Source organism: Plasmodium vivax, chromosome 6 (genome assembly GCF_000002415.2).
Source record: "Plasmodium vivax chromosome 6, whole genome shotgun sequence".
NCBI classification, from domain to species: Eukaryota; Apicomplexa; class Aconoidasida; order Haemosporida; family Plasmodiidae; genus Plasmodium; species Plasmodium vivax.
Window position 1 is genome coordinate 1,005,245 of NC_009911.1, and position 25,478 is coordinate 1,030,722.

The 25,478-nt window shown below is 43.1% G+C and overlaps 7 protein-coding genes across 7 annotated transcripts; 5 read left to right on the forward strand and 2 right to left on the reverse strand.

Moving 5' to 3' along the window:
- Positions 1-1,166: 1,166 nt before the first annotated feature.
- Positions 1,167-2,561, forward strand: PVX_111565 (hypothetical protein, conserved; the record flags this gene model as incomplete). The annotated part of the gene is made up of 1 exon (XM_001608488.1): positions 1,167-2,561. One exon carries the CDS (start codon positions 1,167-1,169, stop codon positions 2,559-2,561), a length of 1,395 nt encoding a protein of 464 aa, XP_001608538.1.
- Positions 2,562-3,264: 703 nt separating this feature from the next.
- PVX_111570 (hypothetical protein, conserved) lies at positions 3,265-4,652 on the forward strand. Its single transcript, XM_001608489.1, has 4 exons — positions 3,265-3,734; positions 3,921-3,990; positions 4,187-4,290; positions 4,438-4,652. Exons 1-4 carry the CDS (start codon positions 3,648-3,650, stop codon positions 4,531-4,533), a joined length of 357 nt encoding a protein of 118 aa, XP_001608539.1. The 5' UTR covers positions 3,265-3,647; the 3' UTR covers positions 4,534-4,652.
- Positions 4,653-4,855: 203 nt separating this feature from the next.
- PVX_111575 (4-hydroxy-3-methylbut-2-en-1-yl diphosphate synthase (GcpE), putative) lies at positions 4,856-7,318 on the reverse strand (the record flags this gene model as incomplete). Its single annotated transcript, XM_001608490.1, has 1 exon — positions 4,856-7,318. One exon carries the CDS (start codon positions 7,316-7,318, stop codon positions 4,856-4,858), a length of 2,463 nt encoding a protein of 820 aa, XP_001608540.1.
- A 3,652-nt stretch (positions 7,319-10,970) lies between these two features.
- On the forward strand, positions 10,971-12,005 carry PVX_111580 (phospholipid scramblase 1, putative; the record flags this gene model as incomplete). Its single annotated transcript, XM_001608491.1, has 1 exon — positions 10,971-12,005. The coding sequence occupies one exon, from the start codon at positions 10,971-10,973 to the stop codon at positions 12,003-12,005; it is 1,035 nt and encodes a 344-aa protein (XP_001608541.1).
- A 922-nt stretch (positions 12,006-12,927) lies between these two features.
- PVX_111590 (kelch domain-containing protein) lies at positions 12,928-15,696 on the reverse strand (the record flags this gene model as incomplete). Its single annotated transcript, XM_001608492.1, has 1 exon — positions 12,928-15,696. Exon 1 carries the CDS (start codon positions 15,550-15,552, stop codon positions 12,928-12,930), a length of 2,625 nt encoding a protein of 874 aa, XP_001608542.1. The 5' UTR covers positions 15,553-15,696.
- Positions 15,697-16,950: 1,254 nt separating this feature from the next.
- Positions 16,951-19,218, forward strand: PVX_111595 (citrate synthase, mitochondrial precursor, putative; the record flags this gene model as incomplete). The annotated part of the gene is made up of 1 exon (XM_001608493.1): positions 16,951-19,218. The coding sequence occupies exon 1, from the start codon at positions 17,509-17,511 to the stop codon at positions 19,216-19,218; it is 1,710 nt and encodes a 569-aa protein (XP_001608543.1). The 5' UTR covers positions 16,951-17,508.
- Positions 19,219-21,820: 2,602 nt separating this feature from the next.
- PVX_111600 (pre-mRNA splicing factor, putative) lies at positions 21,821-25,128 on the forward strand. Its single transcript, XM_001608494.1, has 5 exons — positions 21,821-22,119; positions 22,191-22,371; positions 22,566-22,654; positions 23,490-23,576; positions 23,682-25,128. The coding sequence occupies exons 2-5, from the start codon at positions 22,267-22,269 to the stop codon at positions 25,033-25,035; spliced, it is 1,635 nt and encodes a 544-aa protein (XP_001608544.1). The 5' UTR covers positions 21,821-22,119; positions 22,191-22,266; the 3' UTR covers positions 25,036-25,128.
- Positions 25,129-25,478: the final 350 nt, after the last annotated feature.

The window sequence follows — 25,478 nt, forward strand, 5'->3', positions numbered from 1 at the left end:
GAGCTGAGTAGGGCGAAGCTGAACTGAGCAAGGCGAAGCTGGCTGAGCTGAGCGGTGATACGCGGCGAGTGTGCCCACACTTCCTGCCCAACCGTGTGCTCCACCACCGCCCGAGCACACACGCGCGAATTTTACTCCCCCCCCGGGAGTAATTTTTCTTTTTTGGCCCATGCGTCTTCAGGGGCGACCCGTGTATTTGCTTCGCCAGCTCCCTTCTGCTCCCTTTTTTCTGCTCCCTTTTTCCGCTTCTTTTTTTTTTTTATCTTTGTTCTAACTGACGAACGCGCGCCCCGGCAACGGGGCTCACTTAATGGTCATTTTTTCCCTTCACGGGGGCATGCAGGTAGGGGGAAATGAACCAACGGGCGCGAGCGAGGCGGTTTACCAGTTTGGCGGTTTACCAGTTTAGCGGTTTACCAGTTTGGCGGTTTACCAGTTTAGCGGTTTACCAGTTTAGCGGTTTACCGGTTAGGCTACCATACTGCCATGCTGCCAGACCGCCACACTGCCACGTGGCGCAAGTGCCACTCGTCCATCTTCTCTGCACCCGCGCAAGTGGCCACTTTTGGCGAGGCCCAATTCAGCAACCACTCGCGGCCCCCCGCGGGCGCGCCACAGCCACCATGTGTGCATGCGCAGGGCCCCACCCCCACAAGTGTCCCTCTTGTGACAAGTCCGCTTACCTTTCAGAGAAGGGGAAAAAAAAAAAACCTTTTGTGAGTAGCTCTCCGCAATTGTTCGTTCGTTCGTTTGTTTGTTCATCCGTTTGTTGGCTAATCCGCTTGTTTGCTCATCCGTTTGTTGGCTAATCCGCCTGTTTGATAGCTTTCCTTTTTTCCGTTTTTCCCTTTTTCCCTTTTTCCTGTTTTATTTTTTTTTTAATTTTTTCCCCTTCTCCCCCCCTTTGCGCGCTAACCAGGCAAACCACGCAAACGTAAGGAGACACCCCGTCTGAGGGCATTCCTTTCCCGCGTGCGTGTGGGGCTTCCTCCCTTCCCCCCCGGTTAGGATCGCCCGAGTGGCCACTCCCACCTGTAGAGGGGGCTGTCTATACGTGTGCACGCGAGCGGAGATGCGCGTGGTAGCGGTGTGATAGTGGCGAGGCAGCGGCGTGACAGCAGTGTGGCAGCGACGTGACAACAGCGTGATCGCGGCGGGGCCGTACGATGGAGGAGGACGACGCGAAGCAAACCCTGTTTAGGCGAAAAACCGCGCAGAGGAACGGGGAGGGGTGCCGAATGTGCCGAAAGAAATATTGGAAGTGCATTAGCACGTGCTTGACCTGGGAAGCGGTGCTCCTGGTGGTGCACGTATTAGTTTTTCTCATCATATTCTACAAATGGGTGAAGGATGGAAGGTTGGACCAGGTGAATAAGAAGCTCTTCAGGACCTACAAGAGTGCGGGTCATTTCCTGCAGGGGGTTTTATTCGTCTTGCTGATTGTGCCCTTCAGATTTAACAAAAGGGTTATAAAATGGATTTTTAACTTTGCCATGAAAAATGAGACACCCGCGGATGAGGGCAGACGGGACGGGTGCCAGGAACCGTATGGAGATATTGAAGAGAACAAACTGGGGAACTACCTCTCCAATGAGGAGGAGGACGACGCGGGGGGGAGTGAAAGGAACTCGGCCATGAACACCGCGCTGAGCAGTTTAGATGATGATAATGGGGGCAGCCTGCCAGTGGGCAACCTTCCTGTGGGCAACCTTCCTGTGGACGACCACTTTGCAGAGACAACCGAGTTGGACGCGGGAAGGAGAGACGGCCACCCCCAGCTCAGCCGAATCGGCAGTACTACTAACAGTACCAGAGGTGGAAACGGCATGGGGGGCCACCAGAACGGAAGCGCTGGAAAGAATACCTCCGGGGAGCGCTCAGCCATGAACAGGAGAAGGAAGGGGAGCAGCTGCAGCAGTGACAGTCTAAGCGGCGAACACACAAACGGAAGCATCCCCTTGTGCGAATCGTTTGTTAACAGTTTGGTCTTCCCAATCAACACCCCAAAATATAGAAGAGAGGAAGTACAGTACTTCTTCCTATGTGCAAAGTTATTTTCAAAAAAAAAAATTTCTTTTCTTTTTTTCCTCAAGTATGGCTGTTCCTTCATCCTAATGGTTGCCTATCCGCTGTACAATTTAGTGAAGAGGAAGATGCTCCACAAATATTTTTACTTTACGTCGTATTATATGAATGCATTTGACTTCGCATCGGGTCTACTAGCGGGATTTCTCTTCGTCTTAGTATACGGAGTAGTGAAGTTTTTGGCCAACCTCTATATGAACAGAAAAAATGAGAAGTTTCACTTTTACGAGAGCTATCCCTTTCTGGGGGATGTGCACTGCCTATGTGATGAGAACGTCCGGATTGTTATATATAATAACCCTCACCTGAAGGGCATGGCGGTACATTACTTTAATTCTTATGAGACGTACAGGTGTTTTCTTTTTATTGGGATTTTAATTTTGTTCCTTGTGTGCGTCTGCTCCTTTGCCTTTTCCCTTTCCTCGATGGGAGCCCCTGCGCCCGTTGCGGGGGGCCGCGTGGAAGTGGGCCTGTGAAGTGTGCACGCAGCGAAGTTTTCGCAGCAGCAGCACTCCCGTGTGTGTTCTTTTTTGCCGTTTCTTTGCCGCTTCTTTGCCGCTTCTTTGCTGCTTCTTTGCCGCTTTTTTTGCCGCCTTTTCCGTGTGCCCCCCCCTCCGCTCTGATGGCCTGGACGCGTACTGACACCTCCGGGAGTGCCCGGGGGAGGGGGTGTACTCTTTTTTGTTTTTTTAATTCGCTCAGACGATCCTGTATTTGTACATACGCCTCCGCTGTAAGCAGCAACGTCGTGCTGTTTGGCAACCCACAAGCTTTTCCTTTGCGTGGCGATAAAATTATGAGTCAACTGGAAGGTGAGGGAGTAGCACGAGGGGTTGCTCCGTTTATTTGTGCACCCGTTGGTTCTCTTCCCTCTCTTCCCTCTCGCTAAGAGAACGGGTCGCGAGCAGTGGAACAAAGGAGATGGGATGGAACCCCATTTGGGGAGTGACTCGCGGGGAAAAGGCTAATTCTCGGGCGAAAAACGTGCACGCACAGTTCGGAGGAAATAAACGGCTGGCCGGCTTGTTCAGCATGAGTCAATTAGCACTGGGTGTGCGCAAGTACGCATGTGCGCCGTGACGCCACTGCACCATGTGTAGCGTGCGTAGCGTGCGCTCGTTGCGAAAACGAACCGACGCCCACGGAAATGCTGCACTGACGGAGGCGGGGAACTCAAAAGGGGAAAAAAAAAACGCAAAAAATGAGTAGCAAAGTGGTTTCAAAAGGTGGTTTTAGAAAATGCTTTCAAAAGGATGCTCCAAAAAATACCCAAAAAAACACCCCACAAACGCGTAGAGATACACGTGGATCATTCCGGCGCGCAAAGCGAAACGCAGATTTCTGATGCGAAAAGAACTTTTCCCACGAAGGGGGGAAACTACACAAGAACAGCAGCGCGCGGTGAGGCGAAGCAGTGTTAAACCGTCACTACAGCGGCTACCTGTGCAGTAGGGCTATTCTCCCACACGCGGCTTCCCTCATACGCGACTTCCCCCACACGCGGCCTTTCCCCCCCGCTTGCGAAGTACCCAATCGTCTTGCCCCATAACGAAGGAGGGAAAATGAGTTGGGCACAGTGGTGGCCGCATGACCCAGCGCCCAAAACGGACTCCCTCGATCCGTACCTCGTCAAAGTGGAGAAGCAAAAGGTACGGCAAGTCGCACAGGGGAGGTTAAAAAAAAGGCCCCCCAAAGATTGCCATAATTGAGAAAGTGCGCCGTTATTGTGTGTGCAGATGCGTACGCGCGTGTACATATGCATGTACATGTTCATGTTCATATTTTTTTTGTTTTTTTTTGTTTTTTTTTGTTTTTTTTTTTTTTACAAAACGCAGGTTTACTGGTACTGTGCCTGCGGGACGAGCAAAAACCAACCGTGGTGTGATGGAACCCACAAAGGGAGTGGTAAAAATGGTGCCTCCGTGTGGCGGAAGTGCCCACATATTAGGCATTCCTATGTGAACAGCTGAGAATCTTTCCAAAGCGGCGTCGTCGCTTGTGGGTATCCCCATATCCACAAGAAAGTTGCACACATATTGGACGCACCCTGTTGACCCTTCATTATTTCGCCGCTTATTTTCCTTTTATCATTTTCGCGAAGGAAGGAAGCCCATCATGTACATCCCACAGACGAGTGGATACAGACTTCTCAGTGGTTGCAGGCAGAGCACGCACCTCCCGCATTACGATTTTTCGGACCTGTGGGTAAGCGCCGAAGGGGAGAAAAGAGGGATGAGTTGCTCTTCCCTCGCGAAGCAGTATGCGCCTCGGATTTTGTTCTTCCCCCTTTTGTACTGATCCTTTTTTACTGACCCTTTTTTTTTTTTTTTTTTTTTTTTTCCCACTTCCAAGGTCCGAGCGAATAAGAACGTCCCGAAGGCGGCCGTCTTTACGTACGTCGCGCTTTTTTCATTTGGCATTATGACCACCTGGTTGTTTCACCCGTAGGGGGGTAGCTATGCAGAGCGGCGCGGCAGAGTAGCTGCGCGGCCGCGTCACCACACCGCAACCCCTCCACCAGTAATAAACTTACGGACAAATTAAATTTTCTTTTTCAATGTTGCAAAAGGTGGACGTGCTGCGAGTTGGCGCCGCGTGGCGCCTCGCACCCCTTGGGGATGCACTCTCCTGCCGGGGAACTTCCCAAAAAATGGGGTCACTGCAGCACAGCGATACATACCGCTTAACTTAACTTAACAAAAAAGGAACGCAGTGGGGGGCAGGGGGCGCTGAGAAAGTGCTGCTGACACACACACATACCCGTAGAAGGCTACGGGTCCTGCCACTTGTTATGCTTCTTGATGAGCTCCACAAGTTTGTCGCAGGCGTGCTCCTCAGGGATGTTTCTCTCGACGAGTTCTTTCCCGTAATATAGGTCTATTTTTTTGGGGGCACTTCCTACATAACCAAAATGAGCATCCGCCATTTCGCCAATGCCATTGACAATGCACCCCATGACTGCAATTTTAACTCCCTTCAAATGGCCAGTCAGTTGCATAATCCTTTTCGTCGTCTCTTGTATGTTAAAAAGGGTTCGGCCGCAAGAGGGGCAGGCAATGTAGTCCGTTTTGAATAGACGCGCCCGTGTGTCCTGCAGGATGTTCAGGGCGAGAAATGAGTTCAGCGCCACGCGAGAAGGGGCTCCCTCGTTAGCAGCCTCGTTAGGAGCCTCTTTAACGCCCGCGCTAACTGCTTCTTTAACTGCCTCTTTAGCGCCCCCTTTGGAGTGCCCACTCAGCTTCATCTCCCCACTCGCCACATTGATAATCAACCCGTCTCCCATTAAATCGATTAGGCAAGTCCCCACGTGGAGAGTCGAATCGACCAGCATGTCGTCGTAGCTGGTCGAGGTGACATTCGCATAGTGCACATAGGGCACATTTATACGCAGCGAATTTACAATTTCGTTGAACCGTCTGGTAGCTATGACGTGTTCGTATATGCTGTCTGATTTGAGTAGGAAGAATAGGGGCAGTGGGTTTTTCCCTTTCATTTGGTTAAACACTTGCTCCACCAGGTGAGTGTCTTCCTTCCCGTTGACCAGCAGTACGTACCCCTTGGCGGCGCTGTGCAGTGGGATCCTCCCCCCGTGCTTCTGCAGGAGGGTCTGCATGTGATTCAAGTTGGCATAAAATAGGGTGTTCCGGGCAACGGGGTCCATCCCCTTGGTGGTACTGCTCAGCATGGCCACGTCCCCCTCATCGTACTCCGCTAACAAGTGCACGCCCGCCTCTGCCAGCCTCCCCAGGGTCGCCCACGATCTGCCACTTAACCCCCCCAATTTGGGGACAACAACAATGTCAGTAGATTTGGCGCCCTTTTTGAGGTTACCATTTTGATCAAGCTCTAAATTCAAGTCTTTAAAAATTTGCAATGAATCTTCCAGCTCCTTCTCCGTGACTACATTCCCGATGGTGCACTCCTCATGCAGCACGCCTTCCCTCTTTTCGACGTTCCTTTTTGCCATTTTGTTAAAATTTCGAAAGTGCTCCTCAAAGGAGAGCAATTTGGAGGAGGTACTACCCCCTGGGGGAGAAACCCTACCGTCTTCTTCTCCCCCTTCATTATGGTCATCATAAAAGACTCTTTTTTTTAAATTTTTAATCAACGTTTTGCAAGGAGTTAATTCCTCCCAAGGGTCCTCAGTTAACGAAATCCTGATGGTGTCTCCTATCCCGTCGTACAGCAGCGAACCTATCCCCAAATAGGATTTTATCCTTCCGTTATCCCCAAACCCTGCTTCGGTAACGCCCAAATGCAGTGGGAATAGTAACCCGTTGCCCATCCTTTCATATTGCCTCGCCACGAGTAGCCTATACGACTGTATCATTATATACGCGTTGGAAGCCTTCATGGAGAAAACCACATTGAAGAAGTTATTCTGTACACACAAATCGGAAAATTCAAACGCCGATTCGACCATACCTAAGGGGGTATCCCCATAGAAAGAGAGTACCCTAGAAGATAGGGAGCCGTGATTTGTGCCGATTCGTATGGCTCTATTTAACCTCTTACACTTTTCAATCAAGGGGATGAACTTCTCCTGAATAAATAATTTCCCTTGATCGAATTCTTCTCTCGTTTTGTAAATCTTATTGATCCATTTCTTCCTCCCATCGACGTAATTCCCTGGGTTTATGCGTATTTTATCAAATACATCTGCTGCCATGAGAGAAATTTTGGGATTAAAATGTATGTCTGCTACTAGCGGAATGGTAATATTTTGAGCTAGCAATTTTTCTTTAATGTGGTAACTCGCCTCTGCTTCCTGCACCCCTTGGACGGTCAATCTGATTAGATCTGCCCCCAACTCTTTGCACTTTTTAATTTGATAAACGCATTCATCTACATTCCTCGTGTCGCAGGTAGTCATGGTTTGAATGGCTATTTTGTTGCTGCCCCCGATTTTGATGTTGTCGATGGGTACTTCCCTTGTGGGGAGCCTCCTGTACCGCTTTGTACATTCGCAGTATTTCTTTAAGTCCCTGATGAGGTTATATTTGTCCTCATCTGTTAGCGAACTGACCGATTTTATTTTTTCCCCCTCCTTCTTATTCTTTCTCCCTTCCGAGGAGAAGACCTTATTGGGACTCTTCTTCGCGGTGGTGCCCAGCAGAAAGAGGTACACATTTTGCTTGTCTCGCTTGCCAACCTTTGCGAATACGTTAGTGGGAAGCCCTTTCGCGGGCGCTTTTTTTTTTTTTATTTTGGCGCAAAAATATAGGGATACCATGAAAAGGAGCAGCTTTTTTGCGTGGCGCATTTTGAGTTGCGACGCATTTTATGGGGAAAAAGGGGGCACTCACGTGGGGGCACGCATGTGTGTGTCTAGGTGGGCGGTACATCTAGCACACGCATCTTCCAGTGTGCCTCCGCGCGACTGCTTGTGTGCACCCCCACCGGCATCTGCGAACGGGGAGAAGCAACTTTAGCGGTAGCTAACTGGAAAAAATACAAAAAAAAAAAAAAAAAAAAAAAAAAAAAGGGGTCCTTCCGCAGGTAGATAAACACCTCGTTCTTCTGCCAAGGAGGTGCTCCCCTCTTTGACCAGCCACTGCTCCAACCGCTAGGCACGCTTCTGTGCATTCTTTTTTTTGCTTCTATGTGTATTCTGTTTTTTTTCCCCCCAAGGGGTTGTCACCTAACTGCTTGTCCTTTAATTGGGGAATATACTTTATGGGAAAAGGCTCCCCACATTGCATCTGACCGGTTCTGCCAATCTGTTAGTATTAAGCTATTATGCCGCTCCGATTTGTGTTTCCCCTAAAAATGAGAGTGGGTTCTCTTCTCCTTTCGCGCGAATTGTTTACTCTCTCTCAATCTCGAACTCTCTCTTTTTTTTTTTTTTTTATCCCCGTTTTGCAGAATCCCTTTTAGGAATATGGCGGAAGGTACCTTCTTGGGGAACCCCTCCTCTCATTTTAAAAAGAAATTGCCATGCCTTGACCGAATGCTCCAATTCGTTTGTAGAATCTACCAAATGATATTTTTCGATTTTTTTTTTTTTACTTTAAAAAGTTTGCCCCTTCGCCAAGCTGTGCAATAATTGTTTATATGCACACCTAACATATTGGTTACCCTTCATTTTAAATTTTTACAAAAAAAAAAAAAAAAATGAACTACTGGAAAGCATCTGGGCGATACACGGTAGGGGGGATCAAATCGGGGAGTATCGAAATGGGGAAATGTGAGAAGTATTTAGTTGCACCATCCGAACGATTAGCGAAAAAGGTGAGAGGATAAGTGTACCCAGGTAGGCGATTTTTTTTTGTGGGACTCCCTCAAAAATTAGGAAGGCTACTTTGCGAAGTTAGTTACTTATCTTGGCATTGGAGAGTGGTGCTGCCTATGCAGCAATCTGCTTTGCGGGTAACACACCCCAGGGCGACGCTTGGAAGACTCCCCTAGACTCCTCTAAAATGTGACAATTCCTTTTTGTGTGCAATTTTACAAGCGGTGGAGAAGGAGGAACGGTGGCATATTTTCTCAGCTATGGGTAGATGCGCCGATGTACTAATGTATACGTGCATGCTCAGGCACACCACTGATGTGTGAGCCCCTTAAGCGGCGTGTCAATTGTTTCCCCACCAGCGCTGCCGCCAGAGGGGGAAGAAGGCGCATCTGACAACGCTCCCCAGTTGTCGCGCCGCTTCTCAGCTTACTCCTCCGTTTGTGTTCATTTTTTTTTTTTTTTTAAACCCTACATGCATTGTTTCACACATCACGTGCCACCATTTTGGTCATTTCCGGGATAGCCGATTTTTTTGTTTTTTTTTTCGCACCTCATATTGTTAGCAAGTAAACAAAGCGTTGCTTCTCTTTTTCTCTGAAGCGAATAAGCTAGTGAATCCCCAAAAAAATAAAATTATAAAAAATTTGAAAGTATGAAATGTTCCTTTTTTTACCTAATTGAACGTGCGCTTAGCGGGAGAGTAGACATCCCTTCCCACCCCTCCTATGTGACACACATCTTACGAGAAAAATGCAAACGGGTAGGGATGCATGCCAAAAGGATGCCCTCATAATATGGTCTCCTCATAACGAGTGCACACAGCGTATTGGCACATAATGTCCGGAGCATTAAAAGGAAAATGTGAAAAAATTAAAAGCTTCGCTCCGACTGTTGTGAGGTCAAAAAGGGGAAGTGCACCTCTCCCCCCAACCCCATGCTAGTTTCATGTGTATACATTTTATTTATATTTCTTCAAACAAAAAAGGGAAAAAAAAAAAAAAAAAGTTTCATCTTAAGGAAGAGGGGGGAAAAATTCTCTCATTCCTCCACACGTTTTTAACCATACGTTTTTTACATTTCTACGACGTAATTTTTTTAATTTTTTGGGTTTCCCTTTTAATAAATATTAAAAGTTCCCATTAAAGAGAGCCCATGTAAGTTATCCACCCAGTCAGTGGTGCCTCTTCTGCCTTTCGCACAGCTTAACTCGCAGCTGTGCAACTTTTGCAACGTCCTGCCTCGCCGTTTCACAAACTGGTGGGGGAACCAAAGTGCATAACTTAACTTCATCAGTGAAGGAACAGCACAAATATACAATTTTCCAAATGTAGGAGTTAAAACAGTTTGTTTTCTCTTTTTTCAATTAAAAGGAGGGGGAGCACCATGTGAGCGAGAAACACATGGACGAATACACGTTTCCGCCGGGGAACTACATCACAGCTTCTCAAACGAGACATAAGTTTGGTAAAAAGTGAAATACGCCTCACAAGGGGGAGGAACAAATGATAGTGGTTTCCTGGAATAGGTACAATTTCGCAGGGGTGTTCGTTTTCCCTTTTTAAATGCGCTGGTGTGTATACTTTAAGTTTAAGAGAGGCTGATCTGTTCGTGTAGACGCCGTAACGCGCGCAAATCCGCAGTTGTATAGGCATTTGTACGCCCCTCCTATGGTGCAGTCCACCGCTCAACATCGCAATTGCCGATATTGCCCATTGGTGCGCAAATTGCGCGAAGAGGAAAATTTATCCACCGTTTTGTTTCACTTCATTTGGGTTTTATCGGCGGAGTGGTGTAAATGAAACTAGCTGTGAAAAAATGCCTGTCTGTTCAGGCAAATTTAAAAAAAAAAAAAAAAAAAAAAAAAAAAAAAAAAAAACAGCTATATATATGTGCATGAAGTGCGGTTTTTTTTTTTTTTTTTTTTTTTTTTTTTTTATATGAACAGCCAGACGTGCGTAATTTATTGAACCCCATCACAACACGCGCGTTTAAAAAACGTGTCTTTCTTGGGAAACATTACAACTGTTTATTTTACTTGGATATGTGTGTACGTACGTAGCTGACGCTTTTGAAAATCGTTTTTCCTTCCTCATATTTGCGAATGAACCATTTCGAGGAAGTCTTTTTTTTTTTTTTTAAAAAAGGAAAAACAACACATTAAAAGAAAGAGGGTCTTCAGTTATGTCCTCCCCCAGGTGTGGAACTCTTCAGACCACCAACGAGAAATGCATTGTTGTAATTACTCCCATGTGTCTTCTGCATGACAAGGGAGTTACCTTTTTTGCTTAAAAAATACTCACCCGTTGGTTTTTTTTTTTTTTTTTTTCCGCTTTTTCGGCATTTCAACGTACGTACATCAGCTGCCCACTTTTTGCAGAAGAAAAAGTCTTTCCCGAAGAGGCTTAACTGTTTGCATGTCAACATACATTTTTCCCAAAAGGGACTACGGAAAAAACGAGAAAGTAACGCGTAAAAGGCTAATCATAATTTATGACAGCTGAGTACTTAAATTACGCGCATGCACAACAGTTGCAACTCTTTTGAAAAAAAAAATATTTTTTAAATCGCACGAAAGTGCAGAGAAAAAAAAGTGCAGGGACTACACCCGCGGAGGCAACATAAACTCGCAAACCGTCGCAATTTGGCAGTCACGATGAATAACCAGTTCATGAATGTTGCTACTAAGAAGGCCGTTTACCCGTCAAGTGTGGTGGAGACGGGGGGAAGCAAGCCGCACGCCGGCAGTCAGTTAGCCAACAGTCAGGGTGCCAACAGTCAGGGTGTTAACAGTCAGCCGGCGAATAGTCAGCATGCGGGTAGCCAACACGGGCACAACCAACATGGGCAAAACCAACACGGGCACAGCCAATTTGCGCCGCACCCCAACGCGCCCAACATGAACTACAACAACCCATACCCAAACATGCACAACTACCAGCACCAGTACCCCATGGGCCCGCCCCAGCAGCAAATGCACATGTTCACGAATGACTGGAAGAGCATCCTGGCCCCCTTAAAAAGTTGTAGAATCAAGCAGCAATTTGATGACAGAGAATTTCTAGCCGATTTTGCCATGGGACTCAAATTAGACTTTAACAATAAGTACCTAGTGCTAGATGCATCCACCGAGCTGCTCAAATTCACAGCCATCGAAAGTTCAGACTGTTGCAATAGGAACTGTTTGCCCAAAATGTGTATTCCCATAAATATGAAAATATTGACCTACGGAAGGGAACTAAGTCGGCCTGACATTGTAGTCGAGAAGGACTGCTCCTGTACCATGTTGTGCTTAAATAGGCCTACAATTAAAATGTATGACTTTTCAAACAATAATAATAAGGAGCTCATCGGGACGATAAAAGCTCCCTTCAGTTGTTGCTCATACAAATTTGACTTATACGATTCTGCCATGAGGAAGATTATATATATGGATGACACCTGTTGCCAGCTTAGTATTTTATTTCCCTGTCCATGTGGTCCTTTTAAATTTAGCAATTTTTTTCTGCGAGATGCAAAAACTCATGAGAAGGTCGCTCATTTGCAGAAGGAAGTTCCCTTCTTGAAATTCGTGAAGCGGGACATCGACAATTACACGCTCAACTTCGAACAGGTGCAGAACCCCGAGTGGAAGATGATGCTCCTGGCCTTTTCGCTCTTCATGGACTACATATACTACGACAGGAAGTGAGGCGCGGCAGCAAAGGGGGCGAAGCAAAAGGGGCGAAGCAAAGAAGGGGCGAAGCAAAGAAGGGGCAACTCCCAGGCGAGTCCTTTTAAAAAAGCCAAGCTACCCCACACACAGCAGCAGCAACGACAACCGTTTTACTAGCCGTACTTGTGACGCAGAAGGAATCTGTTTGCCCCCTCTTTTCTTCTTTTTTTTGTGCGCGCTGTTAACAGGGAATGGTCTCAGCCGAGAGGGGGTTTCCCCGTTGGAGTGCCCTCGGGGCGAGAGGACACACCCAAAGCGGGGAATGCGTCGAAAGGTACGCTCATCGTTTACTTCTTCAGCGTCGGCTTCTTCAGCGTCGGCTTCTTCAGCGTCAGCTTCTTCGGCGTCAACTGCCTCTTCATTTCTTTCACGTTTGCCATTTGGGGGTTCCCCATCTTTTTTTTTTTTCTTAAACGAAAAACGTTAATCATTGCTACGAAGGTGACCAACCTTGTTGGGGGCCTGCAGACGGCCCGCATCCCTATGCCTTTAAGCACATGGGAAGGCACGTCTCCTTTTATTTTTTTAATTCGAATCGTTTTACTTTTTACTATACGTATGCATGTGTACGCGCGCGTGTTTGCGTGGGTCTACTTTCTCAGCCGCATTTTTAATGCGCACCAGGGGCGTAACCCTAATTGCTGAAAAAACGCAGCACTTGCTAAAATTAAAGCGTTAGTTGGGTGAAGTAGCGAGGGGGAGCGCACGATCGCACGATCGCACAGCTGCATGCGTGCGGCAGTACGCACTACGCATTGCGCAGCGTGAGCCCAAACAGAACAAAAAAAAGAGAAGCGTAAAACGCGAACGCAATTTCTAGGGAAGAAAATTCCTAGCGGGGTTGACATCGTGGCGCCGCTGCCACTGATCGGGGGTTAACACCCGGAAAACAAACCGCTTAACTACCTGAGGACTCCTCCGCCAAGTCGCTGGAGCTCCCCTCAGTCATGCTCGAGCCGCACTCTTCAGCCAAAAGCATTTCCCTATACTTGTGAATTTTCCTGTGGTACTTTTTCAGCACTTGATATTTCTGCTCACACAGAACGAAAGCGTCCTTTCTGCTCCTTTTATTTTCTTCGTCCACATTTAGCTCTTTCAACCAGTGCTCCTTTGTTCTGAGGAAGAATTGATTTAAATTTTCATTGGCATCAAAAATGAAGCCTCCACTTTCTGCCTTTATTTTATTTTCCATTTTTTTAATTTTATCAGAAATTATTAAATTCTCTATTTCCTTTTCGTCCTTCTCTTCATCGTCGATCGAGAGGGAAGAGCTCAAATCGGTTTCTTCCACATAAATGTCATCCAGATTTCCTTTATGTACCAGTTCCCATTTTTCCCTTTTGAAAATGTTAATTTTCCAGTGGTCACTTAACATTATTTCGTTATTTTTATATTCATACATTCCACCCAGTAGGTGCAGCGTTTTGTTCGCTACGAATATGTGGCTGTTGATTCTGCCGATTGGCTCCACGCCGTTTATTACGAATTTGGTTTTCTTGTCTGCCTCGTCGGTGTCGGAGTCGCAGTCGCAGTCGCTTAGGTTGTCCGCCGCGATGCACTCTCCTGGTGCGTCTCCTCCCTCAGAAGGGTTTTCCCCATTATGCTGATCATCATCATGATCGCCATTTGGAATGCAGACTTTTTCGAACCCTTTGTCTCCCCTTTTCGAGTCGCCCACGACGTTCGCGCGGCTCGCGTGCGCCGCCTCCCCGCACTGCATAAACACCGAGTGAGAGTCGATCACCTCTTTTCTGGAGATGCCCTTTTCTTTACTCACGTTTGACGTATGGGAGTTTCCGTTTGGGGACTTGTCGTGAAATTCCCTTTTCTCACTGTTTGATTCGTTACCACTTTTGCTTTGCTCGTCTTCCCGGTCAATTTTGATCGTTTTTTTATTTCCATTTTCGTCAAAATAGACAAACACGTTTGAGTAGTACTCATCGTCATTATTGTCCCCATCGGTGAGGTGACTGGAATTGTAGCCATCCGATGAGGAGTCCCTGGGGGTGCCAAATCGGCCTTCTCTACATTTGCTTAAGGGGTCTTGATCCCCAGGTAGAAGCTGCCTACCACTTCTGCTGGCGGAGGGGGAACCGGGGTTGAGTTCTCCGTTTCTTTTTTTTTTATTTTCCTTTCCATTTCGGTTGACCTCTCTAACGTCGCTGTTTCCCTTCAGACTGAGGTAGGACCAGTGCTCCTTATTCATATCGAACGAGTACAAATCGTTAAAGAAGATGGACTGCATGTTGAGTGATTCCTCTAAAGGGGCAGCCTTCCCGGTAGTATTGTTATGCCCATTGGGGGTGGTACTCTGCGCTGTGGCCTTATTGGTGTTATTTTTCTCCACCTTATCAAAAACTCCTCCAAATAGAATTAGCGAGTTTTTGTAAATGCATGTGCTGAACCCAATTCTCTTAGACGGTTGAAAGATACTTTTCTTCAGCTTCTTAAAATTGACAGAGATGTTATCTTCCCCAGTGGAGCTTATATTTACAACCCACAAGTCATTGTAGTAGGCCCCGATGGCATTTCTAGAGGTGTTTTTTATCTGAGCATACCCTCCATATATGTACACCCTTTGGAACTTCAAATCGGTGAAAAGACTAACGCTGGACCTTTTAGATGGCATATACGAATCTAAATCGAAGTTTTTAAAAAAGGCATTCTTCACACTTTGTGAGATTGTTTTGTCTCCCTTTTTCTTTTTTTCACCGTTCATCGTGTTTAGAGAGTTGCCATTGTTGGCTCCATCCTCCAGGGTTAACCTCCTAAAGAGGGAGTCCACATATATGCTGGTTAGGTTCACCCACTTGTTGCTACTAATTACGTACATGTATAGGTCGCTAAAGTACTCTACTGACTTCCCATTATCGAAGAAGCCTCCAAACATAATTATGGAGCTTTTCCATAAAATCATTCGATGACCACTCCTGGGGGAGGGTCTCTCTTCTCTTTTGTTTTTGCATTCTATTTCTTCAAAGGTGTTATTTTTCAAGTCAAAGGCCCAGAAATCGTTGTAGTGGAAAAACTGTGTGTTCGTGCATAGCTCTCCCCCAAAGATATATAACTTCTTATTAAAATGAACCGCTTGGTGGGAACATCTCGGTTTGGGCTTCTTCCCTGTTGTGAAATAGTATTTCCATTTATCTTTCGCTACATTGTATTTGAACAAATCGTTGTAGGCGAGGAGTTCATGGTTATTATTGTATTCTCCACCGAATAGGAGGAACTCCTCTTCGTTAATAAAGGTGATGGAGCAGTTCGATCTGGGGCTGGGCTTAACGCAGTCCACAAAAGTGTTGTTGCTGGTCGTGTTTACATTTATATGCCCATACTTATCTTTTTTATTTAAATTTTCGTAATAGAGGCATATGGTTTCGAAATCTGCATCACTCAACACGTCATGGTTGCCACTGTTGTCGTTTTTTTTCTTCTTCGTTTTCAAGGATTTCAACTTTTGCTTTTCTTTTTTCAGTTTTATCTTTTCTTGCTTCTCTTTGCTCTTTTTGTTTTTCTTCCCCATTTTGTCACTGCGCGTGTTTTTTTTTTTTTTTCTTCTTTCCTTGATTACATTTGCGTGTGGGGCAGCTCCTTCGAGATGAACTTGTACCTCCTTCTACATGTACTTAACAAATTGCCTACGCGTGGGTGGGAGAACCTCCGCTGGGCTTTTCCTTTCAGTGTTAAGAGGAAATTTGAAAGTGCTGCGTAGTTACGTGCAGTTATGCTGAGTTATGCGAAGTAATGCGAAGTTATGCGGAGCTACTCGGTGGGGTTAACGCTCCTCGAAGTGCCCACTCCGTTTGGAATTTTCGTGCGGCGCGAGGCGGACCAGTCGAGCCCTTCTCCGTGTCGCATTGGCTAATCCCGGGTGGCACATGTTCAGGGGCGTTCTTATCTTCCATTTTGTTACCTATGATTATGCCGCCATTTTGCTTCCCCCCAGGGATTTTTCCCTCTCGAAAAATAGAAGAAGGGACCGTAAATATGCACTTTTCTGTATATTTTTATTTTTTTTTGTTTGTTTCTTTTTTTTTCCATGTTTTTGGGGCAAAGCCGATTGGATTAATACTGCAACAGAGCAACCAATGGGACGTGCCAACTGTCGAGCATACCGTTTGTTTTCCTTTTTCCTAGCGCTCTCCCATTTTTTCATTCTCGCATTTTGCCTTTTCACCAAACGGTGTGTTATCTTGCCGACATTGGGTTACTCGTAAAAAGGGAAGCTTTGGAGGGGTGGGCGGAACAAAGGAAAATAAAGGCGAATTCCGTTTTTTTTTTTTTTTTTTTTTTTTTTTTACCAACTTGGGCAAAATGTACCACGTTTTGAAAATCCACGAAAGGGCTACTTCCCTTTTTGCCCTTTTATTTTTCCAAATTGGTACGCTCACCCATTTGTGCAGACCCAACCAAATTAATAGCAGAAGTAGGAAGAGACCCCCCCGGGGGGCGGGTTTATACATTTTCGTCTTTCCACCCTCAACGTTCAATGGAAAGTTTTCCTAACGCGACGTTCATTTTTTCCGTCCCTGTGATGAGCAACGCAGTGTAGGTACCCTTGTAGGGTGCAAATACATTTTTTTACATCTGTGGGGAAAATGACGAAACACGAGGGTGGACATATGTATTGTATGAGCATCTGCCCACAGCCCATTTGGTGCGGTTTTCCTCAAAAGTGTGCTCAAAACATGCAGGGGATATAGTTCGTCGCGATTGTTGCAAATTTGAAGTTTTATGTTTTGCAAAATGCGAATTCAACCATTCACACAGCTCAGGAGTATCAGATGTACATGCAAAAAAGGGGGGAAAAAAAAAAAAAAAAAAAAACTTGTTCTGAGCATAAGAATAAGTAAAAAAAAAGAAAAAAAATCATCACGTGGATGTATGGAGAAGTTTTTCAAATTTTCCTTTAAAAGGAACTGCGGAAAAAAAAAAAACAATTGTTGAAACGTTTTAAAAAAGTAGGGAAAAATAACAAACCCTTCGCGAAACGTATGATATTTTTTTTTCTTTTAAAAACGCTCAGGGGAACATTCTCAAACCTGCGCTTGCACATATAACACACATGCCTGTACATGACAGCAACGCACGTTTCTGTTTTGCCCCTTAAAACGAGGTTCACGTGTGGGCCCAACTTCCTCTCCGAAAGGTAATATTTTTTGTGGTCATCCTATATACCACTCTCCGCTATTGCTGTTGCATCCGGAATGGTTCAATCTTAATTTCGCGGCATTTGTTCATGCGTCGATGTCTACGCTGTGGGGGGCAGTGGTCAGGGGGCTTTCTTTAATCGAGTTGTCACGCCGCTTCACCGCCACACCGCTCCTCCTTGTTAGCTGCCCAGTTGGCCACAACCCCGCGGTGGAAGAAAAAACAAAAAAGACCCACAGGTGAGTCTCCCCTGCAGAGGCACACACAAACCGTTGCATGCGCACACGTGTGAAACCCTCCCCCCAAGCACATACACCATTTAGCCATAATGATAACAATCCAAGGGGTTAGAAGCCGGTACACACGATGCAACACCAGTCGGGACGCGATGCCGATGGGGAGGTGTGGATTGGAGGCCCTATTCGGGCGTCACTGGGAAAAAAGAAAATATCATGAGAAAATATGCACATATAATAGAGAACCAAAAGTAGGAAAGGAGAAAAAAGGGTTTTTCAGTTGTTCCAATGTTCAAATGATATCGGCTGTGAGAATGAAGGGGGTGAAGAATAGCCACCCCGGTGTGCACTTCTCAAGTGATAGCAAAAACGAATCAAATTTGTACTTAAACAATTATGCCAAAATAAAAAAATACATCAACAGCATCGATAACGAAGAATCAGTCATTATGACCATTTTGAAGGAGAAAACGTATGACTGTATACAGAAGACGAGAGAAAAATTAAAAGCAATTATACACACGTACCCAAATACGCCCATCTCGATTTGTACCCCAAATAATGTTATTGGGGGACTGAGGAACACCATTACGTTAATCACCGATACGTCTATTTTGGAAAAAAGGAAAGGAATTTTATTTAGAGGGAGAACTGTAGATAAAATTTTAAAAGACTTTCCAAAATGGGATGAAAACTGTGAATACCCCATGGCAGAAGCTATGCTTTGGTATTTATTAACCAAAGAAATACCAGCAGCTGATGACTTGAAGCTTTTCTCAAGGGAGTTATATTGTAGGGCTAAAAAAATGCCATCATTCGTCTTCGAATTTATAGATAGCATTCCTACATTTACACATCCAATGAGTCAGCTCGTGTCTACCGTTTCGTTCCTCGAATCTTTGTCCTTATTTAAGATAAAATATTCTGAGGGAATATTAAAAAAGGATTACTGGAAATACATTTTGGAAGACGCTGTTTCTTTAATTGCCCAAATTCAAGTTGTCTGTGCATATATTTTTAAAAGGTCTTTTATAGATAATAATATAAAAAAGGGGGAAGGGATGAACCTAGATATTGATTTTGACTGGTCAGCTAATTTTGCAAAATTGATTGGCTTCGAAAATGACGAAGTAAAAGATTTGTTAAGACTATACTTTCTTCTACATAGTGATCACGAGGGGGGAAATGCAAGTGCCCATGTATCTCATTTGATTGGAAGTACCTTGGGAAATCCCTACTTATCTTTTTCTGGATGTGCTATTGCCTTATCAGGACCTTTGCACGGATTAGCCAATCAAGAATGTTTGAAATTCCTGTTGGATATAAAAAAAAAACTGGATGGTAAAGAACTAACTTACGGATTTATTGAAAAGTATGCCAAAGATTTTCTCAATTCTGGAAGAGTCATCCCTGGGTATGGCCATGCTGTGTTGAGAGTCCCTGATCCTCGTTTCTTGGCCCTTCGAAATTTTGCCTTAGCACATTTTCCAAATGACCCCATAGTACAAATATTAGAAATGTGCTATAAAGTAATACCAGGGATTTTGTCTGCCACTGGGAAGGTCAAAAATCCGTACCCAAATGTCGATTGCTATAGTGGTTCTCTCCTGCACCATTACGGTATTAAGTACCCTGAGTATTACACTGTCCTCTTTGCGCTTTCTAGATCCATCGGGGTAATGTCCCAGTTGGTGCTATCTAGGGGGTTAATGTACCCATTGGAGCGGCCCAAATCGGTGGACGTGCACAATTTGAAGAAAATATGCGAAAGGAATTACGTAAAAATTGAGGAATTCGAGTAGGGCCGGTTACGCGGCGAGCACACTTAGTCGTAGCCCGAACACGTGTATGGGTGTGTGGGGGGGTAGTTCCCCTTCGCAACTCCCAATCTGAATGCCTCGCAGGGCACGGCTGGGCGCATCGCGCGTACGTATGCATATGCATACACCTATATATATATGCATATATGCTTGCATGTTTGCGCCCTTTTGCTATACCACCATTCGAGGCGAAATAAACACACGGCGGACTCCCGCCATTTTCATTCCCGCAAAGGGAGCGCACCTTTTATGTTTTTAATTTATTCGAATGAAATGCTGCCCGAACGGACTCTCTTCACACGTCCCAGCGGTGCAAAATTTTCTCTTTTTCCGAATGATTAAAGTGGTGAGGCATCTCATAACAGTAATGTGCTTTAAACAAAAAAAAATTATCTCTTTGGGTATTTTAAAATGTCTCCATGAATGGCTTTACTTTCATGGAGCGCGCTCACGCCCAACAGGGGGGGCGAAAAGGTTGTCACAAAAAGAAGGCTATTAAATTTGATGCACTAAGGCATAGCCTTTTCCACGTTTACAGTTTTTTTTTATTTGGATTAATCTTGGAGATAATGGTCCACTCATTGGAAGCACAGTGCGCCTTAAAAATGAACATAAAAGACGAAGGTAAAAGCATTCGGCGCGTTTGCCTAATTTATGCCGGCATAAGTAGCACTCGTTAGGATCTACCCTCCGTGTACTCTCCGTTATTCACAAATGTTAGCGAACATTTGGAAATCCCCCAATGGGACGTTTTTTTGGTGGCATTATTGCGTCATCGATGTAAACTCCCACAAAAGGGAAACAGAGATCAGTTCTTTCTGCGTGTCTTCTTAGCTGTGCACATTTAAAGTGAAGCTTCATACCAGTTAGAAGATTATTCTTCGTTATTTTGGAAGAATTAATCTGTGCAATGAGAAGCACCAGGGGGTTAAAGGTTTGCAAGATACAACAATTTGGTGTTTATCCCTTGTGAAAGCGCTCCTGTCGCATGGGCACAAAATATGCAGCGCATTTATGCATAGTGTGCATGTGCGTCCAGCGCAAAACGGCCAAGGGGGCTCTACTTTTACGTCTTCACAAGGTCGGCATTCTTATGCGTATGCGTATGCCCATACAAGGGTGTACGCCTTCCTTTTTTAGAACAAAAGAAGCATACATAGGTACATAAAACGGTGGTGCACAACCTAATTCCACTTCGTTCTTTTATTTATGCCCCTTTTATACGCGTTTTTATTTTTTTTCTCCCTCTCCTGTGCTGAGCGGTATCCTTTGTACATTGCCTTAAGAGATATATTTAACCCTAATAACGCTTTTAAATTTTGTAAATTTCTTACACCTCCAATTAGCGCGCGAGCGTTGCCCCCTGGGAGTCATGCAATTAAATAAAGCGCAGTCATCCGTAAGAATGCGAGCAAATGTACATGTATGCATATGTAATGTGCCGTTTGTACGTTCTGTATGCACATGTATGTTTGCATACGGCGATGTATGCGCCAATGCATACGCCAAGCATACGCCCGGCCGAATTAATGTGATTCTCGCCCTGGCTGATAAACCCAACTTGTCGCCAAGCACAAACGCCGATACAACACAACCGCGATTTATCGTTCCTTTTTCATTCACGCCCGTCACACAGAATTTTTACCATATTTACAGCCATTTGGCGGACGAAAAAAAAAGAAAAATTAAATTTACATTTTGAACTGGAGAAATATTTACACAAATAATTGGTGCTCTTTCACCATTTAACATTTTTTACGTTAACATGAAGTATCGTTGAAGAGTAATCCTACGTTTATAAGCGGTGACAATACACGTACGCATATAAACCCCTAAGCGGATGTACGAATTTTGCGCATATGTAAACATCATACGGGGATATGCATACAATACATATGTTTATATTTACTCATTTGAGAGAATTTTTTTTTATTTTTTGAATATCCCTTTTTGTGTCAATTTTAACTCACGTTTCTCTGAACAAACAATTGTTAAGTTGATTTTTTTTTTTTTTTTAAAAGAACAAATTTATGAAAATTGCAGTATGCATTTTGCGCATATACATGTATGCATACCCTTTTGCGCTTTTATACAGGAAAATGTAAATTCAAGCTAAAAATGATTGCATATTAATTGTTTTCGCCTTACCATTTTGCATATATACATACATATATAATACATACTCGCATGCGACATTTATGTACAGCACACTTGTATATATATTCTTTTACATTTTCATGGCATACGCGCATGTATATGTTACATACATAACGTTATATGCATTTAGCTGTACAACCATTTTTGGATTTTTTTTTATTTTTGCAAAGTTTATATCACCCAGATTTGAAAAATAAGCAAGCGCGAAGAAACAAAATTAGCCCCATTCCAGATTTATGTTACGTACAAGCGTGTACATACGTGCGCATGCGTTGTATGCCCACATGCGTACATGTACATACATACGTACGTATATGCATATACATTAATATATATATAAACACTCGTACACGTGATGCATTCCCCATTTGTTGTACAATTTTCTGCAAAGCAATTGTGACTATCACACTGTTAGACCTCCTCTTTTGCGTTCGTTCCTATTTTGTGTGCTAAAAAGAAAAGCGTCCTGTTTTGAAAACGACAATACTTGTGTGTTATGTCCTTTAAAAAAAAATGTACATTATAAAAACACGTTGTATTGGTAGTATCAACTTTAGGGGATTCAGGGGTTAATTGTTGCGCAATTTCTGTTCCTTCTTGTTTTGTTGTGTGTGTATATGTGCATATATTGTATGAATAAACGTATAAAAGGTATTTTCCCCTCGTTTTGACTTTGCCATTTGTGTTCGTTTTATTTCCCCCTTTGCCAGAGCCCCGTGCGTCGCAGTAATATATATATATATATATATATATATATATATATATATATATACATACATGTGTGTATACTTCTTTAGCAAGTTAAAAACTGCTGCCGCAAAGCTAATTTGACAAGAACATCCATTTTAATGAGCTGTAATTTTAATTAGTAAAATGAGTTATAAATCCTCCAGATACAACAGAATTTCTTCGTGCATATATGTGGGGAACTTACCAGGAAATGTCGTAGAGGATGAGGTCTACGATTTGTTTGCCAAGGTATACACACATCTTACCCAAATTTGTACCACCACTACTTTGTTATTATTTTATATTTTTTTAATAATTTTATGTACTTAAAGAACCCCTCGTTTAAGGAGCATATTCGTGGACATAGAAATTGTATCGCGTAAACTTCGCACCTGTGCGATTGTCAACATATTGTATTCCCCTTCTTTGTCTCCCCCTTTCAGTTTGGACGTATAAAATATATCGATGTAAAAAAACCCAGAGCTCCAGGCGTACCTTATTCTTTTGCATTCGTTCATTATTTCGATTCCAGGTAAGAATGAGAGAAAAGCGAAAATGCCAGAAATGTGTGGAAAACGCGCATATGTATGTTGTATATATGTATAAATAGACATGTGTACGCATGCACCTATGAACAGATATGCGTAAAAAGTGTGGCATGTCTTATTGTACATATACCCTTGCAAAATTCATCATAATAAGTTGTAATGACGTTGAATGTTATTATTTTTCGAGAACACTTGCTGGGGAATGACGCATTAACGATTGGGGAAGGGGGGGTCTTCATTTCAGTGGACACATGGGCATGCATTAATTCCACAATTTGCGCTACGTATATATACGTAATCATGTGTGTTTTCCATTTTGGAGATTTGCGTTTGGGGGATCGCCCTTTCCTTGTTGGCCGTTAAGAGACATTTAAGCCGTCCATGCGTGCGCAAGTTGTGAATGATGAAAATAAAGAGCTCCGTAAATTGTACACGGTTTTTATGTCTAGAATGAGTATCATTTTGTAATTATTGAAAATGTTATTATTTTTTCATTATCGTTATTTCGCACAATCCATGTTTAAGTAAAAAATGACCCATTACATTTTGCATTTTACAAGAGTGCGAAATATTTTTTGCTTAACCATGTTTCTATGTGCCCCCATATATTTATGTACATAAATAGCACACGAAAACTGTGCATTTCCATAGTAAAATAATAAAAGAGCGAAACGTTGTTTTTTAGATATTAATTTTGCGCATTACTGAATGGTTATGCGTAAGACGATTATGCGTGGCCATCATTTTAATGTTCACGCAACGTTTCTTACGCATATATATGTTTCGAAATTAAAATTTCCCCTTTCTTCCCCCTATTAGAGATGCAGAATACGCCATAGATAGAAGAGATGGTTATAAGTATGACGGCGTTCGTTTGCGTGTTGAATATTCAGGAGAAAACAAAAGGTACACGTTGCTTCTCTTATTTTAAGATCACATTTGAAAGAGTGTATGTTAATAAAACGCAAAGCGCATCATACTCTGTTTGCTTATTCTTATTCCTTTTTACAGCTATGGAAAGTATAGAAAAAAAGAAGAGGGAGCTGGCCCCCCTGTAAGAACGGAACATCGAATTATTATAAGTAATTTGCCAGAAAGTTGCAAATGGCAGCATTTAAAAGATGTCATGAGACAGTGTGGTGATGTAGGATATGCTAACATTGAGCGTGGAAGAGGTGTAGTGGAGTTTATTAGCCGTGACGATATGCTATATGCAATTGAAAAATTTGATGGCTCAGAATTTAAAGTTTATGACGATGTTACAAATATTAAAGTTAGAAGAGATAGGAGAGCTTCTTCATACATGAAAAGACATAGAGAGGATCATTACAGTCCCAGACATAACAAGAGACGCAGATATAGTGAAGAATCAGGATCTGCCTCAAGAAATAGATCTAGATCAAGGAAACACAACAAATATAGCAACTCACCCACAAAAAGAAATAATAAATACGACTCTGGAAGTGAAAGCGAAGGTGATAATAAAGACAAAAGCAAATATGATAAAAGCAAGGGCAAAACAGGCGGGCCCCAAGATAAAAGAAGTTACAGCTCAGATGGCAAAAGAAGCAAAAGTGGATCGAATAATTCTTCTAGAAGTGGTGATAGAAATTACAAAAAGAAAAAAAGTAAGCATGACAATTCAAGTGATAGATCAAGTGAATATGGCGAAAAGGGAAGTGCAAAAAATAATAGCCGTAGCAAAAGTGGAAGTAGGAAAAGAAGCTTAAGTGAAGATGATGGAAGTAGGAGTAGAAAAAGAAGCTTGAGCGAAGGTGGTGGTGGAAGCAAAGATAGGAAGAGGAGTTTAAGTCTGAAAAGAGAAAATAGCTCGAGTAATGAAAAAAAAGGAAAAAGAAAAAGAAGCAATTCTTCTGAAAGATCGAATTATAGAAGCAATTCGCGGGAAATGAATAAAGAAAAAGAAGATAAAAGCAATGATGAGAGAAGTGAATCTAGAAAGAGTTATAAATCTCCGAGCAATAACTCAGAAAAGGAAAAGAGCAACGATGAAAAAAAGAAACCAGTTGCCAAAAGAACAAAAAAAACTACAAACACTGCTAGGAAAACGAAGAATGCAGATGAAAAAGGTAAAAAGACAAACAATGATAAAACAAGCAAAAATGAGGATTATGAAAATGTGTCCAATGATGGAAATAAAAGCGATGGGGAGAAATATGTAGACAAGGAAAATAATAAAGAAGAAAATTCTGGTACAAATAAAAATGAAGGAACCAAAAAATCAGCGGCGTCAGAGGCAAAGCCTAAAAGGGGGGGAGGAAGAAGAGGAAGAAAGAAAGCTCCCGGAGAAGAAAATGCAGCCAACACAGCAGATGAAAATGTAAATGGCAATGCCAGTAACTAAATTGAAATTTAGTAGCTTTTTTTTTTTTTTTTTTTCTTCATTTTTATGAATGGTGATAATCTTAAAACATAATCAGAATTCTTTTAAAAATTGAAAATGAAGAAATAAAAAAAAAGAAAAAATATATGTTGTAAAAATTCAGATTTTATTAAAAATTTTCCATTGTGTGTGTGTCATTTTCGTCAGAATTATCCATTTAGGATTCATTATCAGAATTATGTTTGAAATCAAGAAAAATTTAGTAATATTGTAAATGTTTTTCTACTTGTATATGTTCTTGTAAATTTTTTTAATATAATTTTTTATAAGCATTTTTGTTTATTTTTTAAAACAATTCTTGGAATTGTTGTATGAAGCTTAAAATTAACCTGTACATTTTTACAAATATATACATTATACATCTATTCCCATTTTTTAAATATTTTAAAAAAGTTTATGTTAAA

What these genes read in the sequence shown, in the direction of transcription:
- PVX_111570 (XM_001608489.1), top strand. Translation starts at nt 3,648, where the DNA reads ATGAGTTGGGCACAGTGGTGGCCGCATGACCCAGCGCCCAAAACGGAC. An exon ending in TCAAAGTGGAGAAGCAAAAG is followed by an intron (nt 3,735 to 3,920) that starts GTACGGCAAGTC and finishes TACAAAACGCAG; the next exon opens with GTTTACTGGTACTGTGCCTG. An exon ending in ACGATTTTTCGGACCTGTGG is followed by an intron (nt 4,291 to 4,437) that starts GTAAGCGCCGAA and finishes CCCACTTCCAAG; the next exon opens with GTCCGAGCGAATAAGAACGT.
- PVX_111600 (XM_001608494.1), top strand. Translation starts at nt 22,267, where the DNA reads ATGAGTTATAAATCCTCCAGATACAACAGAATTTCTTCGTGCATATAT. An exon ending in TCTACGATTTGTTTGCCAAG is followed by an intron (nt 22,372 to 22,565) that starts GTATACACACAT and finishes TCCCCCTTTCAG; the next exon opens with TTTGGACGTATAAAATATAT. An exon ending in TATTCAGGAGAAAACAAAAG is followed by an intron (nt 23,577 to 23,681) that starts GTACACGTTGCT and finishes TCCTTTTTACAG; the next exon opens with CTATGGAAAGTATAGAAAAA.